We start from the raw sequence: 14231 nt of genomic DNA, 5'->3' as shown, positions 1-14231 counted from the left end.
AAAAAAAGTACCTGGTAGCAGGTCCCAGGGACTTTTTTTCGTAATGGAAAACCAAAAACGTCGAGTCGAGTCGAGTCGAGTAGATACCACGCAGTGGAAAACCGCCACTAGTGGTCCAAACATGTTCAGTTGGGGACCATCCTTGTACATACCTGTGGCAGCTGTACCTGCTGTATGGGGCTGACCATGTCGGTCGTTTCTTTGCCCCAGTAACACTTAACAACATAGCCCTCTATGGATGTGCCGTTGACTGACACAATGGCATGAGCCGCTGCTTCATGGGAGTTGAACCTGCACACAAGAAAAAAAGGTCAGATATTTAGACTGTTTAAGTCATCATCGTGCACATGGGGGGGGGTTCCTATGTGAATATTCATTGCATCAAATAAATGTCTGACAGGTGAGTCAGGAAGTCAGCATACCTCACAAACGAGTAGCCTTTGTCTGGGAAAACACGGATTTCCATTATTTGGCCGAAAGGTGAGAAGGTCTGTCTCATGGTTTGCTCTACAAAGAAGAAAATAAGAAAATAAAACCGTTGATATTCATTCACATGTGCAAATAGTGCCTCTATACCGGCAACTTACTCTTATGGACAAACTCACCTGTGAGACCTGTTGTGACTCCCCCGCAGTAGACGGTGCAGTTGCTGGGGCTGGACTGGTTGACCACCTCATCAAAAGATAGCTGCTTGGAATTGGTTGCTAAAAGAAAAAAAATAGAGCACTTTTTATTTAATGTGTTGTCTTTTCTCAAAATATTTCTCTTATAATACAATTGTGTGCCTCAACTGTGTGTGCTGAATTTAAAATCAAAATGTATATTTCATGCACAGAAGGAAACAAAAATAAAAAAAGGAAAACAATTGCTACGTTCTCAGGTGCTCCCGGAAAATCTTGCATGTGCAAAGCACGGTATGTAAGAGAGCTGTGTAGGAGAGATATGTCCATCCTTTGGTCTTCATTACGGTGAACTTACTCTCATTTGTAGTTTTAGGCGCAGGCTTCCTTGTGGCCCAGTTGGTCCTGATCTGCCTTCCTCCCAGCCACTGTCCTCCCATCTGCTGAATGGCATTCTCCGCATCCTGATTACACAGCGAGACACACGCAAACTCCTGAGTCACCGACACCAAACATCTCACCGTAAGTAAACCCTGAGCTTCAACTAAGTCAACATTCACAACCTGCTCATATTTTCTCAGTCCTCTAACACATGGGCATTACTGGCACACTTACCCATTTGTTGAAGAAGGAGACAAAGCCATAGCCTTTAGATTTACCTGTGGCCATGTCTTTCACCACTCGACAATCCCTGTGGACAAATATATAATACACGTCAAGAAATTCAGTTTATACATCATATTATTATCCAAGTACCTGATAAGATTACAGTTAAAATTTGACATATAGAAGGTGTGTCTCACACGCACACACTTTTTTCTTGGTCACCAAATCCCATGAAAACACCAAAACCAACAATTTATTGATTCCACTGACAAGTATCGTTTTTATCCAAAGCCTGATATATTTTAGTCTCATTAAAAATTGTATTTAAAAACACATTAAGGAGCCAAACTGTTGCACTGGGTGACATGTTCCTTCATTACCATGAACACATCCCGCATTTACTGTCCGCTGTAAAATACTAAAACACAAATGTGGATTATTCCACTGCTAAAAGTAAATAAAATGCAATATTTAATATTCAAGCAAAGTGACAGACAATATTGGGAGACATATGTTGGTCTTTTTACAGGATTTGTTGAAATGCACAATAACAATAATACTACTATACGTACGATATTTTCCCAAATGGAGCAAAAGCAGCTTTTATGTCATCTGTGGTGATTTCGGGACTAAGATCTCCAACAAAGACGTGGAAGTGACCTAAAAATAAAAGAAAAGCATTCACACTGCATTTAACACAAAACATTTAACACAGATGGTATCAGTGTGTCAATAATTAAAACATTCCCGAGCTGACTGGGAAGTTTGATTCCAACAACTTTATTTACTTGAAGAATTACTAAAATGGCTGCTAATGGCACAAATCATGTTGCCATTTTGAATGTCATCCATTTAACTGTTGCAGGTATTATTACGATTTCATGTACAGATGAATCTATCTAAACATTGTGCTGTTTTGAATAAAACAAGACACGTCCGTAGTCTTGCAGCTGAGTGGGATTTAATATCCCAATCTGTGGGTGCATTCACACGCACATCTTCAGATGCTAAAAGATGGCATGATTTGAAACAAAGGACACGCCTTATGAATGCAGTTACCAACTTCATAAAGACGCCAATAATTACACTGTAACTGCGAGAGTGGCTTTTAGGACTGATCTTTGTCAGTTAGACAATTTTTGCAACAAGTCATTTGCCTATTTTGGCTCCAAATGTCTGCATATTACCATATTTAAATACATGCAAATAGGACAGAAGCATAGAGGCCCTGAACCTGGGAGAAGAAACCATGTAACTGTGAGATAGTTTCTCTTCCGTGAGCTACTTACTGCTCGTGTCTTTCTTTTGGCTGGTTGGCGTCGTGGCCCAGTTGACCTTGACCTCCTGCAACAGAGAGATGTCGAGAGCGAAGGAAGAGGGGAAAAAGGTGAGAAGTGAAGTATGCTTGCAGAAGAGAGGAAGGTGCTTTTTCTTTGATCAGAGGTTTTGTCACACACACCAGGTTTACTTTTATAGTTTGTGATCTGAGAACTCTTTAATAAGGTGGTCTCTGTATGCCATACGTGGGTTCTTAAACCACCATTACAAATCGATTTATCCATTGATATTATCTAGTTTTACATACCTTTGCATTAAATAATAAAAACAGTAAAATACAGTGGAGAACATAAAGGGATATTAAGATGTCACCTTCATAATCAGGAACATTTCAGTCTCAGTCATTTCAGTAAAAATTTGGAGCAAAACGGTAGGAAGTAAGGTCCAAATAACAAGGGACTTACAAACAAGTGATTTTTACGAACTTGTTATACTCCTCAAATGGTCCTTCAATACCTGTTGAGGATAAAATATTTTCAACTGAATGTTTTTCTCTTGAAGTTGCTCTTATGTGGATTCTAAGTGGAAATAACTTTGCAAAAGAACACATAGCAGCAAAGATGTAAGGGGACAGAAGAGCATCAATTAAAGTAGATCAAAGACATGTAGCATGATTACACAGCAGGGCCATGTTAAATCAATTCATACACAAAATCTTAATTGAATTAAAACAGACAGCATGGCGCATTAAGTGACAAAAAAATCAGAACTTTGTTTATACCTGTGTAAATGCAAAATGTAACTTATCAGTTTATTAGGTGCGCCTATGACGTAATACTACGGATCCTGCCTTTAAGGCCTGGGATGGTCAGTACTTCTTGTAACAGTGTGGTGACAACAACACACAACAAATGGAAAGACAATCGAGGCTTTTAAATGCTTTCATCCTATTAAAAATAGCGTACTTGTTGAAATGTCTAAACTCTATATGAAATTAAAAACAATTTAAAAAACGATTTTGTGCACTATTATTCTGATAATCAGCTAAACATTATTTCAGGTCATTGTTTTGAGTAAAACCGCCAAAACTATTTCACTATTTTATAGACCAAAACCATTTATCAACTAGAAAATAACCGACAGACTAATCAATAACGAAAACAATCAGTACCTGCAGCCTAATGAAAAATGGCACAAGATGATTTTTTTTTTGTATTTTAAAAGAATACGCCCTAGAAGGCAAAGCAGGCTGCTATAACAAAGTTTTTGTTGTGTTCACAAACATCTATGATACTGTTAAACAAATAAAATATTGTGCAATGGTAATATTGCTAAACTAAATATTAAAGAAATAGTCATTTTTTTCGGTGCTCGTGCAAAACAAGTCTAAATTAAATAAATTATGTAAATGTTTAAAAAAAAATATATATATATATTTTAACTTCCTAAACCTACAACTGTGATGGGGAAAAACAGAAAATGCAGAACAGACTATAATACTCTAGTTATGTATTGACTGATTATTTTTGAATCCACCTTTTGAATCCAATCATTTGGTGGAGCATCTACTGACCTGTGTTAAACCCACAGGAAAGCAAGAAACCAGAAAACCGTTTTTAGAAAACAGTATTTAGACATTATGGTTTTAGGACGATGGTAAAGATCAGTGTCTGGAGTCTCCACCCCAGTCACTTTAGACTGTCCACAGGAGAAGAATGTGCACAGGGGAATAAAACAAATTAAGTGAATGAGAGCAGGAACGGGGAAGATAAGGTCTAAAAAGATAAGTTTTGCCAGCCTCTTAATCTGAACCCTGCCCACCCAGCCTCGCCATAGTTGACTCACCCAGGAGATATGATAGCTTACCTTACCCAGTATTTTCCGACCATTCATGGCTGCAATTGTGGCAGTGGCATGTCTATGCTCATAGAACTCCACAAAGCAGTACGGATCATGACCTGCTGTCTGGAATGGACAGGAAACACAAATGTTAATCAAATGTATGGGCGCAGGGTTAGCTCACCTGGTAAAGCGGACGCCCATATATAAGTTTACTCCTCGACACAGCGGTAGCAGGTCTGACTCCGACCTGTGGCCCTTTGCAGCATGTCATTCTCTCCCCCCCCCTCCCCTTTCAAGTCTAAGCTGTCCTATACAAATAAAGGCATAAAATGACCAAACAAAAAGGTATTGCTAATATTTTGTGCTATTAAAAAAGGAAGAAAAAATGTCTTCTGGGAAATTAAATTTGTCTCAGCCGGCTGGAGAGTGTTGGTGTCCGTGTTTGACTGACAGCAGAGTGTCTGGGATCGACCGTAGAGGCAAGAGACCAAGTAAAGCAACTAGAAACTGTGGCCTTCATGTCACAGGCAGACATTGAGTTGTTAGTTGTAAAGGACCCCGCCAGAATCTAACCAGACCAAAGTGGAATTTGCAGGTACTGTAGGTTTCCATGATTTTCAATGTGTTTTAGCTGAGCAGCCATTTAGCTAACTAGCCTGCAAACTGACGTTACCAGTACACGTTTTAATGCAAGATTTGATTGGCTGTATAAAAATAGCCAAAATAAAATACAAAAATGCATTCATTTTGGTTTCTGATTTTTTTTTCTCCCCTCAGAGGACACACGCGACTTTAAAGTCACTGTCTGTGGCCATCAGGAATTTAATTACCGGTACATCATTATTTACCATTAATATGAGAAGCGAGAATAAGCCTGGACACTGGAAAAACCAACAGAATGAAAATTAGAGATGAGCAAGCAACTACATTAGATCATTAGGACGGGAAGCAAGGTGTTGATGTATTAATTCTTGTATGACAGGTTGTCTTTGGATTGTACTGCCAAAATGTGCCTGCTGGAGCCAAATATATATTGTCAGGCAAAAGGGGGGGAAGTAACACAACAGAAAAAAATGGACAAATTAACTTACATCTACTATCATTTTACAGCTCTTGCAGGGTCCAATCTGCCCAAACAACTCCAAGATGAGGGCCTCTGTCACGTCCCGGGACAGATTCCCCACGTACCTGCAATGGACAGAAGACACAGATAGAACAGTATTACAGTTTTGGGATGATGAATGTTGATTCAACATCTAAAGCACGGGCAAGCTTTTCACCCAACTTGTATTAGTATTACTATACTGGACACACATGCTTGGAAAGGTTAGAATACCTCACCTAATTTTTCTAAATTGTTTTGGGTATGTATTTACCTGTTTGCCTCAAAACTAAAAATGGCATTATCTGCCTCATTACAATGGTGTTTTAAAGTAGATCCCTCCCTTGTCCTGTGGGGTTTGGGTTGCAACTAGTCTGGATAAATGAAGGACATTTCCAGGTTAGAGCCTGACATCCGGCATGGCTTGGCCCCATTCCCAAGACTATTTTGCAGAGCCACCTCGCTGAGTCCACAACGTTGCACCGCCCAAGACGATTGTGATTGGTTTAAATAAATGTAAACAACCCAGAGTGTTGTTTTCTCCTATCCTGTAATGTATCTGTGTTGTAGCCAGACCTATCACCACAAGACTAAGTTGTAACATACAACAACAAAATGTAATTTGTACAACAAAATAATCTTTTGGACATAATATTTATTTACTTTCACCTAACTCTTTATTTCTTCCACTGCTATGTTACTTGCATACATTTATTGACTACTTTTATTTTTGCCTTAAATTTGACTGTGAGCAACTTCCCTAAGGGGATCAATAAAATGATTCCGATTCAAAACCTTATTCCCGTGGAATATTACCACAAGACACAGATGCATGTGTAAATGCCAAAACCACATTCACACACCAACATAAAAATAATAATAATAATAAAAACGAAGATACCAGCACCCAGTAATAAGATTTCAAGTCCACTTTCAGGATTCAAGCATCTGCAACTGTTTCAAGACAATGAAATCTCAAGGCTGTTTCTGTTTCTTTTAATCCAAATGGAGTTCATCTAACCCGGGTAACTGAAATAACCAGTTCTCAAAACCACATTATCAGCATTAGCCTATGTAACATTTAGCGAGGTTACTGGTAACAAAACTAACTCTATAAATACGTCCCTAGGCTGTTGCAATATATAGCATAAAGAGAGAAAGCTTATTTTTTTAATATTAATTGTTTTTCTCCTTAAGATGACTTAAATGGTCGGTTTCTTTACATAACATTGGCGGAAATGGGCTTCCACAACGATCGCACACCGAAACTCCATAGTTAAGGTGGCAGTTCAGTGTTTATCTGCTCATTGTCAGACTTGTTTGAATCTAAGCGCAGTCTCTGATACATATGGCTAATATCTGCAAGTCACCATTTAGTTCGGCATACGCAAAACACACCAAACTGTGTTTGTTGTAATAATAACTGAATTTCCCTTACCAAGCAGTGCGAAGCGAGGCGTTAATTTGAGTTTCTTCTGGAATGAGTTAGCTAGCTGGTTAGCGTCTACGACTTAGCCAAATTCACCGGATGTTAAATCATTACGATGGGTCAAGTTATTATTAAGTCGTATTCTCTTAAAACTAGCTACATACAATTGTTGCATTTCTAATTTAGTTTAAAGATCCAAATCTGGAGTGCGCTCTGGATAATACGCTACATCTGAATGCTAACTTAGCTAGCTACGTGACGAATACAAGCGGTTAGCTAACAGCAATGCAGACACACACACACTTACAGGGTTTTGGGCTGGTCATCGTCCATTCTGTTTAACTTGTTGGCCGAGAACAAGTCGCAACCCTGAGAGCAAATCCACGACTGTCGCGGGCAGCTGCCTGTGACACCGTCAAGTTATTTTATTGCGCAGTATGATCTGGTAACCGCCGCTGTTAGCTCCAGAGTGAACAATGGATAGCCGACAAAGATGGCGGAGCAACCGGGCCGATGCGAAACGCGCATGCGCAGGGGTTCAGCTCTAGTGCGTTCCATTTGTACCTTTCTTGTATCGTCGATGATTTGTACTCGGAACTCGGATGTTGTGGAAAAGGCCACACCAAGACATGTCACAAAACACCGCCAACTGAAGAAAAAAATAGACATACGTTTCATATAAATGTAAATTCACCAATAAAATGCCTCTATTTCTGTATTCTATTAAGAATCTGAGCAGTACTTTTAAACTTTGCACCAATCAAAAGCTGTAAAGACAACTGTGTGCCACGCTTTTGTTTTTATTTATGTACTTTATTTTAAAATATCTTCTATTTATTCTGCTCTGTAACGTTTACTCCTCCTTGGAACTTGATAGTAGGGTGAGAGGCTGAAAGGGTTCAATTATTCTTTATAGGTGACTTGTGTGCACCTTATTTGATCTACTGTTTGATTTGATATATGACTAAGACATCCACATGTCAATATTTAAATAAATAAAAATACTTTACCTGCCTGGTTAACATACAATGCAGTTAAGTTATATTATTACATTTTATTGCAGATATAACTCATTTGATTCAGTCCTCAGCATCATAAATGGCAACTTTGAAATCTAACGTAAGATTAGAAAATAAGACATTATCCATGTAAATTTATTGTATTATAAGAGAACATTATGCAGTCAGATTTACTATAAAAACATAACAGCTACAATTGGGAACTTACTGTATATTCATAAACATCCCTGACCTCACACAGTACAGTACAATTCTCACTTGTTCTGCTCTATAAAGTGTTGTTGTGCATGTAGTTTTGTGGAATATCACGTGTTTTAGAGGTACAGTGTATAAAAACATCAGCTCTTCCAGATGTGTCAAGTCAATCACAACAAAACTGTTATAAAACGTGGGGAGGAACCATGTAAAGTGTTTTAAAAACAATAAAACCATATTTATTGTCAGACCATGACATTTAAACTGCAACTTTAATGTGTCATTAATTTATTTTAAATGAATGACAAATATATAAATTAATTTACCAGCAAAAACAAAAAGTCCCAAAAAGTCCAGTGGTTTCCATGTCTGAGCCCTGATGCTGCTCCACGCTGCCCTGGTGGTACAGTCCTGTGCAGCGTATGCAGAGATCGGCCGAGATTCTCTGCTCAGTCCCTCCCTCATCTCGGGCAAATGCTGTTGTCGGTGACGAGTTTCTCCATCCTCTTTATCTTGCGTTTGTTCTTGGGCATGGGTTTGTCGTACATGCCGTTCTTCAGTAGATGCTCCTTGCTATGATGAATCTGAGCGCCGTGCTGCAGCTGGAAGGAGCACAGGGCTTTAAGGGGCCTCAGCAGAACCTGCACACACAAATGGAGAAGTGAACTGTGTTGAAAAACACAAGACATGTATTTATTTTACATTGCAACCTCTGTTTGGGTCCAGAGGACTTGTAAAAATAAAAAAAAGACATCATACATCAAAACAAATAGATACACGTATTTTGGTAATATATTTATAGTGATTTCACACTTCTCATCCGTCTTAAAGCTGCTATGATTAACAATGACTCAAATTACTACATGTATGTAAGGAGTTGCACATCAAACTTAACTTATAGCGATTTACTGCAATTCCTCTCGGCTCTAAATAGCATTTCTAAGTTCTTTCGGATGACGTTTTTGTTTTTAAGGCCTGGAACTTCACAGTTTAGGTTCAGTCTAACCTAAGATCAGCCGTCCAGACACAGACAGCTGTTCTCAGCAAAAAAGCTTCGATGATAACCCCACTGCACATCATCTGTCCACCACCAATAAGCAGACACTAAGTTAGCAATTAGCTGCTAAACATAGTGGAGCGTTTGGCAGATTAAAAGCTATATATATTTCTTAGGAGTTGGTGGAGATCAAAAGAGAGCTAAAGGGAGAGTAAATATTGGACTTACATCATTATCATGTGGACACAACAATGACTTCAAATGATCACTAATGCTGCTTTGTATCTGCTGAAGGTGTAATTAATCAACTGTTTATAATATACACAACTATCTCCCCACGTCACCTCTTGGATGACGTCATTCTGCTCCAGGATGGACAAGGCGACAGCAGCACATTCCAGCGTGGACAGACAGATGTTGGAGGGCTGTGTGCGGATCACATACTGACTGGACAGAGTCCTGCTGAGCTGCACCTAACATGCAAAAGCGGAGGGGATCAGAAGTGTAAGTGTGCTATTTGGTCTTTGCTGACATTTAACAGGCAATGGCTTTTATGTATTAAAGTTTTAATGCTTACATCTTTCAGGAAATCAAACCCCATTTTTGATACAATTTATGGTCTTCATTTAATGTATTGACATTTAGTAATGAACTCTCTTTATAGTAGTTTTCATTGTTAGTGGCGGTCATTGCTGTGCTGGGTTCAAACTGCCTTCACACAAATAAGAATTCAGAAATCAGGATACTTTATTGATCCTCGGAGGGAAATTATGTCGTTGCAGTTGCTTACAGTCAGATTCCAGGTAGAGTAAGAGTAAAAAAAGAGTGAGTCAATAAGTGTGTAAAGTAAATAAAGTAACATAGCTACAATAAGAAATAAATAAAACATTAAATTGAAGTAAGTGAGATTAGGTCACAACTAAGATTAGGTTAAAAAGATAGTTTCAAATGCATTGTACAAATTGTAGTGCAGTGTCAACATAAATACAGTACGCACGTTAATAAGTACAGTGGGAATATAAGTAACGCATTTCAGCTTTGCTGTTTTTAATTGTATCTCACTGACAGTGTTTCACTGTTAAGCCGTTTCACAACCGTATTACGGTAATACTAAATCAAACATTTCCTGCTGATGCTGCTTCACATTTAAACTGGCAAAACATGGGCTGGCGTTTATTGTGAATTATTAATTACCACAGGGAGTAATGGAATAAAAAGTAGTAGCCACAGTGAGATTTACGCTAAGGGTGGCAAGTGACTGTCGGCACACCTCCAACTTCTCAGAAAGGTAACCGGCTGTGGCCAGGACAGCTCAGTTGGTAGAACGGGCGCACATGTTCAGAGGTTTAGGCCTCAACGCAGAAGCTCCAGGGTTTGAGGCCTGGGATGATTTGATACATGACTCCCCCTTCTCTACCCCTTTCATAGCTTTCCTATGTGTGGAAAACTTCCATTTAGTTGTTATTATTAACCGACTTCTTTCTTAAAAACAACACAAGTTTGATTGGCTGGGCTGTAAACAGACACACCACTCGCTCTTCTGATGCTACCCCCGGACTTCTGGGACCTGTAGTAGTAATCTGCATTTGTTCTTACATGTTGATGTTGATCATTGATGTCCTAAAATCAACCAGGTGTACAACTTGAGGAGCTAATAAATAACAACTAAAAAAGATTTAGTAAAAGTAATAATAGAGGCACTAAAGCAACAATAAAGCCACTGAGAAATAAGGGGTGTACAATATAGAAAATGTCACGCTTTGATCCCAATTTTTTTAGGCTCACGATTCGATTCAACATCGATTTGATTTAAAAACAATTCTTGACAAAAAAAAAACACTTACTTTTTCCATGTATGTTTGTATGTATATCATATCCAATTATTCATGTGGATTTGTTTGTTATTTTAACATTCTGTCCATCTATCTATCTATCTATCTATCTATCTATCGCAGTATACAACCATAAATAATATGAATTGATTTTTGGAGTTCTATGAATCGATTATGAATCGGTAGAGTTTGAATTGCATTTCAAATACAAATCAAATTTTTTGCACACCACTACTGGAAAATCAACATTAACAAATGGCACGCAGTGCTCTTCAAAAACCAAACTGGTCTATGATTGCATTAAGCCAAAACACTACTTAGAAAACAAAAGGGCAAAACAAGAACTGCTGATTAGTCCACAGTGACATTTTTTTGTTTTGCTTTATTTTCAAATTGGTCATTTCTTGTGGGTCACGCTGCTTTCCCACCGGTGGGTGTGATGAGATTATGTATACCGTCTCAGGTGGTCAAGACCCTCTTGTACATGATTTTGTGATTAAGATGATAAACAAAGATCACTTTAGTGCGCCAATCTGTTTTTAGCTTCAGCGACACAACGGAAAATACAGGTTTTTAACTCTTTTTGACAAAATTAACTCTTTTCTCTTCGCAACTTAACATCCACTGACTTTTTGTACTTTTTTTGCACTATCCCTTGCTGCTGTGACATTGGGAATGTCCCCATTGTGGGATTAATAGGGATAAAAAGTGGGATTACGGATTATGAATCTTTGAAGCTAACCTGTTTTAATGTGACAAGTTATACACACCTGTTTAGGCAGGTGGAAGAGGCTGTTTTTGAGGAACATGTTCTTGGCCTGGCTCCAGGTGCCATCTATGATGATCACATTGTGTTTTAAAGTGCCTACTTCCTGGCACTGCACTAATTCTTCCAGGTTCTGAGATTTGGGACCTGGGTATAGTATTAGCGTCCTGCTGTCCCGACACACCGCTGCCAGCTCCGGGTGCCTGAGTGGAGAAAAGATGCGAGACAAAAACTAAATCTATTAGAGAACTCAGTGACAATGGTTTTGCGTATGTTGTGAAATCAGTGTGCTAACAATACCTAAAGCTTACTTTTCCTCATTGAATCTCCTTCCCACTATGACATTGCACTTTTCTTGTGGCAAACAAGCAGCAAGTAGCGGCACTGTGCGAAGTACTCTGCTCTCCTGAAAGTACACTAGAGGTTAGAATAGTCTTCTTCTTAACAATGAGCCTCTCATAAAGATGTGATAATGATTGTCATGTTGGATTAAAAGTAAAAAAAAAAGGTGCATTCAGTGGAGTACATCTCATTGGCAGGAGCATTTTAGGTTTTGTTTTTAGAAGTAGAAGGATATGAAAAAATATGATAGAACTGAGATAGAGAGATACAGAGGAGGAAATAGAACTTTATTTTACCCGAAGGAAAGTGTTGTACAGCAGTTGCAGTACAAAAGTATAAGGTGCTAATCAAAACATATGCACAATGTCAAAAATGTGAACAGGTTAACTGTAAGGATTACATATGTAAGAGAAGTAGGGGTGGAACGGTACGTGTATTTATATTGAACTGAAACGGTACAGGCGTCACAGGTTTGATACATGAATTTACACGGAGAATACACAGTAATAATAAATAAAACTTGCGCGCAAATTATGTAATGCAAAACTACTGTTAAATACGCGGGTTCTTTAGGGACACCTAACCTGTAGCCCCGCCTTAGCTCTTGGGAAAACTTCGATTTCCCAGTCAGTTACAGTAGTGAATGGTGAGCGAATGGTGGATAAAACTGACGCCTTGTCAGGCTAAATATTAGTTTTATTATTATATTATCCGGTGAAAAATGGCCGTCGCATTAATCAGGTAATTTAGTTTGTCTTTGAGGAGAACAGAAATGCATGTATGTATTTTTTGTTTTATAGCTGATTGTCTTTGTATTTTGTTTACAAGTTACAGATGGAGTCTGGAGACGATGTGGGGTACTTATTGTTTACGTTTTACATCTGACTTTACACACTTCAGGCTGTTGCGGCTAGCTCACTGGAGAGACTGTATTACACTAAGTGGTGAAGTCTGAGATATGCACAATAAAATTTTTTTTAAAAAATCCTTCTGCATTTTTTTGTTGCTTTTTCCTCCATTGTACCAAACTCGTACCGAACCATCATGTCTGAACCGAAGTATGAACCGAACCGTGACTTCCGTGTACCCTTCCACTCCTAATGAGAAGTGGCATAAAGCTCTGTTTGCACAATATCAAATCTGAAGTACAGGGATCTCTTTATAGCTTGTACGAAACGGAGGAATAATTTCATTGGTCATTTGTGCACCTCACTATGGTTTTAAAACTGATTTGATTATGATTTTTTTTTTTTGCACAATTTATATTGACAAACAAATGTGACAATGTACAGTGGGAGAGGCAGAAATCCCAACTGGCTTTTATATGCCTCCAACTAAATTATAATTTCACAATATTATACAAAACACAAAATTAACATAGATAAAAAAATAATATGACTACTTATTAACGATGAAAACGTAATAAAATATATGAAATAAAAACAATAGTTGATAAGTGCTGAACATGTCATATTTCACCTCTGCAGGATGCTGCACTACGTACAGACACGTGGAGACCTCCAGGGGTTGTAGTGGAAGAAAAGGACAGAGACACACCTTCTCAGGGCGACTACATGGGAGGAAAGTTGCAGACGTGAAGCTGTGATTGCCCAGATACTTCCCAGCCTATAGCCCCAATCTTTGTTTCAGCTGGTCTCTTCAGCTTCTCTGTAACGACAACAATCTGTTCTCTCATTAAAGCATGCCAGATACTTGAGGGGGAGGAGGAGGAGGGAAGGAGGTAGAAGAGAAGGACTCCTTTCCTGCCTGGTCCAACCCATGGATGTAAAATAAAACGGTCCAACCGCTCTAACGTTAACGTGTTAGCTAGCTAGCATTAGCTTCACTTTAATTCAGCTCACCGGCACCGTAAACACGTCGGTCTTCTCTCGCCAACCTCGACCGGGAGGGCAGCCAGGTCGCCAAAAGCGTCGACTAATCCATCTTCCGTCGACGAGCCGTTGCCGGTTTCTGGACCGTTTTCTTCTGAGGAGAGTGACGAACAAAAACTGGGGACATTGTCCATTGCAGAGTTAGCAAGAAGCTAACTTATCTAATGATGCATTTAAGTGGCGTCGGAATGACTGTTAAACCGTTAGTTGCTTTCCACGTAGAGTGATCTAGACATAGAAATAACATGGATAAAAGGGCCATTTACATTTAAATCAGCGTAGCATTATGGACCTAGCTTAGTTAGAAAATG

At 38.8% G+C, this 14231-nt stretch overlaps 2 protein-coding genes across 3 annotated transcripts in view; both read right to left on the bottom strand.

Moving 5' to 3' along the window:
- The window catches only part of LOC116704570 (nucleolysin TIA-1), an 11713-nt gene extending 4273 nt beyond the window's left edge, over positions 1–7440 (bottom strand). For both annotated transcript variants that reach the window (XM_032540148.1, XM_032540149.1), the window contains exons 1-10: positions 7185–7440; positions 5438–5534; positions 4371–4469; positions 2516–2570; positions 1799–1886; positions 1236–1311; positions 979–1084; positions 606–704; positions 423–507; positions 153–291 (exon numbers count right to left, since the gene is read on the bottom strand). In XM_032540148.1, coding sequence (XP_032396039.1) covers positions 153–291; positions 423–507; positions 606–704; positions 979–1084; positions 1236–1311; positions 1799–1886; positions 2516–2570; positions 4371–4469; positions 5438–5534; positions 7185–7210 — 870 coding nt within the window. In that variant the 5' untranslated portion in view covers positions 7211–7440. The remainder of the gene's footprint in view (positions 1–152; positions 292–422; positions 508–605; positions 705–978; positions 1085–1235; positions 1312–1798; positions 1887–2515; positions 2571–4370; positions 4470–5437; positions 5535–7184) is intronic.
- Positions 7441–8016: 576 nt separating this feature from the next.
- dtwd2 (DTW domain containing 2) lies at positions 8017–14162 on the bottom strand. The gene is made up of 6 exons (XM_032540150.1): positions 13891–14162; positions 13508–13598; positions 11998–12092; positions 11691–11889; positions 9433–9561; positions 8017–8732 (listed from the first exon to the last, which is right to left on the bottom strand). Exons 1-6 carry the CDS (start codon positions 14052–14054, stop codon positions 8553–8555), a joined length of 858 nt encoding a protein of 285 aa, XP_032396041.1. The 5' UTR covers positions 14055–14162; the 3' UTR covers positions 8017–8552.
- Positions 14163–14231: the final 69 nt, after the last annotated feature.

This window comes from Etheostoma spectabile, chromosome 16 (assembly GCF_008692095.1).
Source record: "Etheostoma spectabile isolate EspeVRDwgs_2016 chromosome 16, UIUC_Espe_1.0, whole genome shotgun sequence".
NCBI lineage: Eukaryota > Metazoa > Chordata > Actinopteri > Perciformes > Percidae > Etheostoma > Etheostoma spectabile.
Note: the sequence above shows the minus strand (reverse complement) of the source record. Positions and strands in the feature narration are given on the sequence as shown.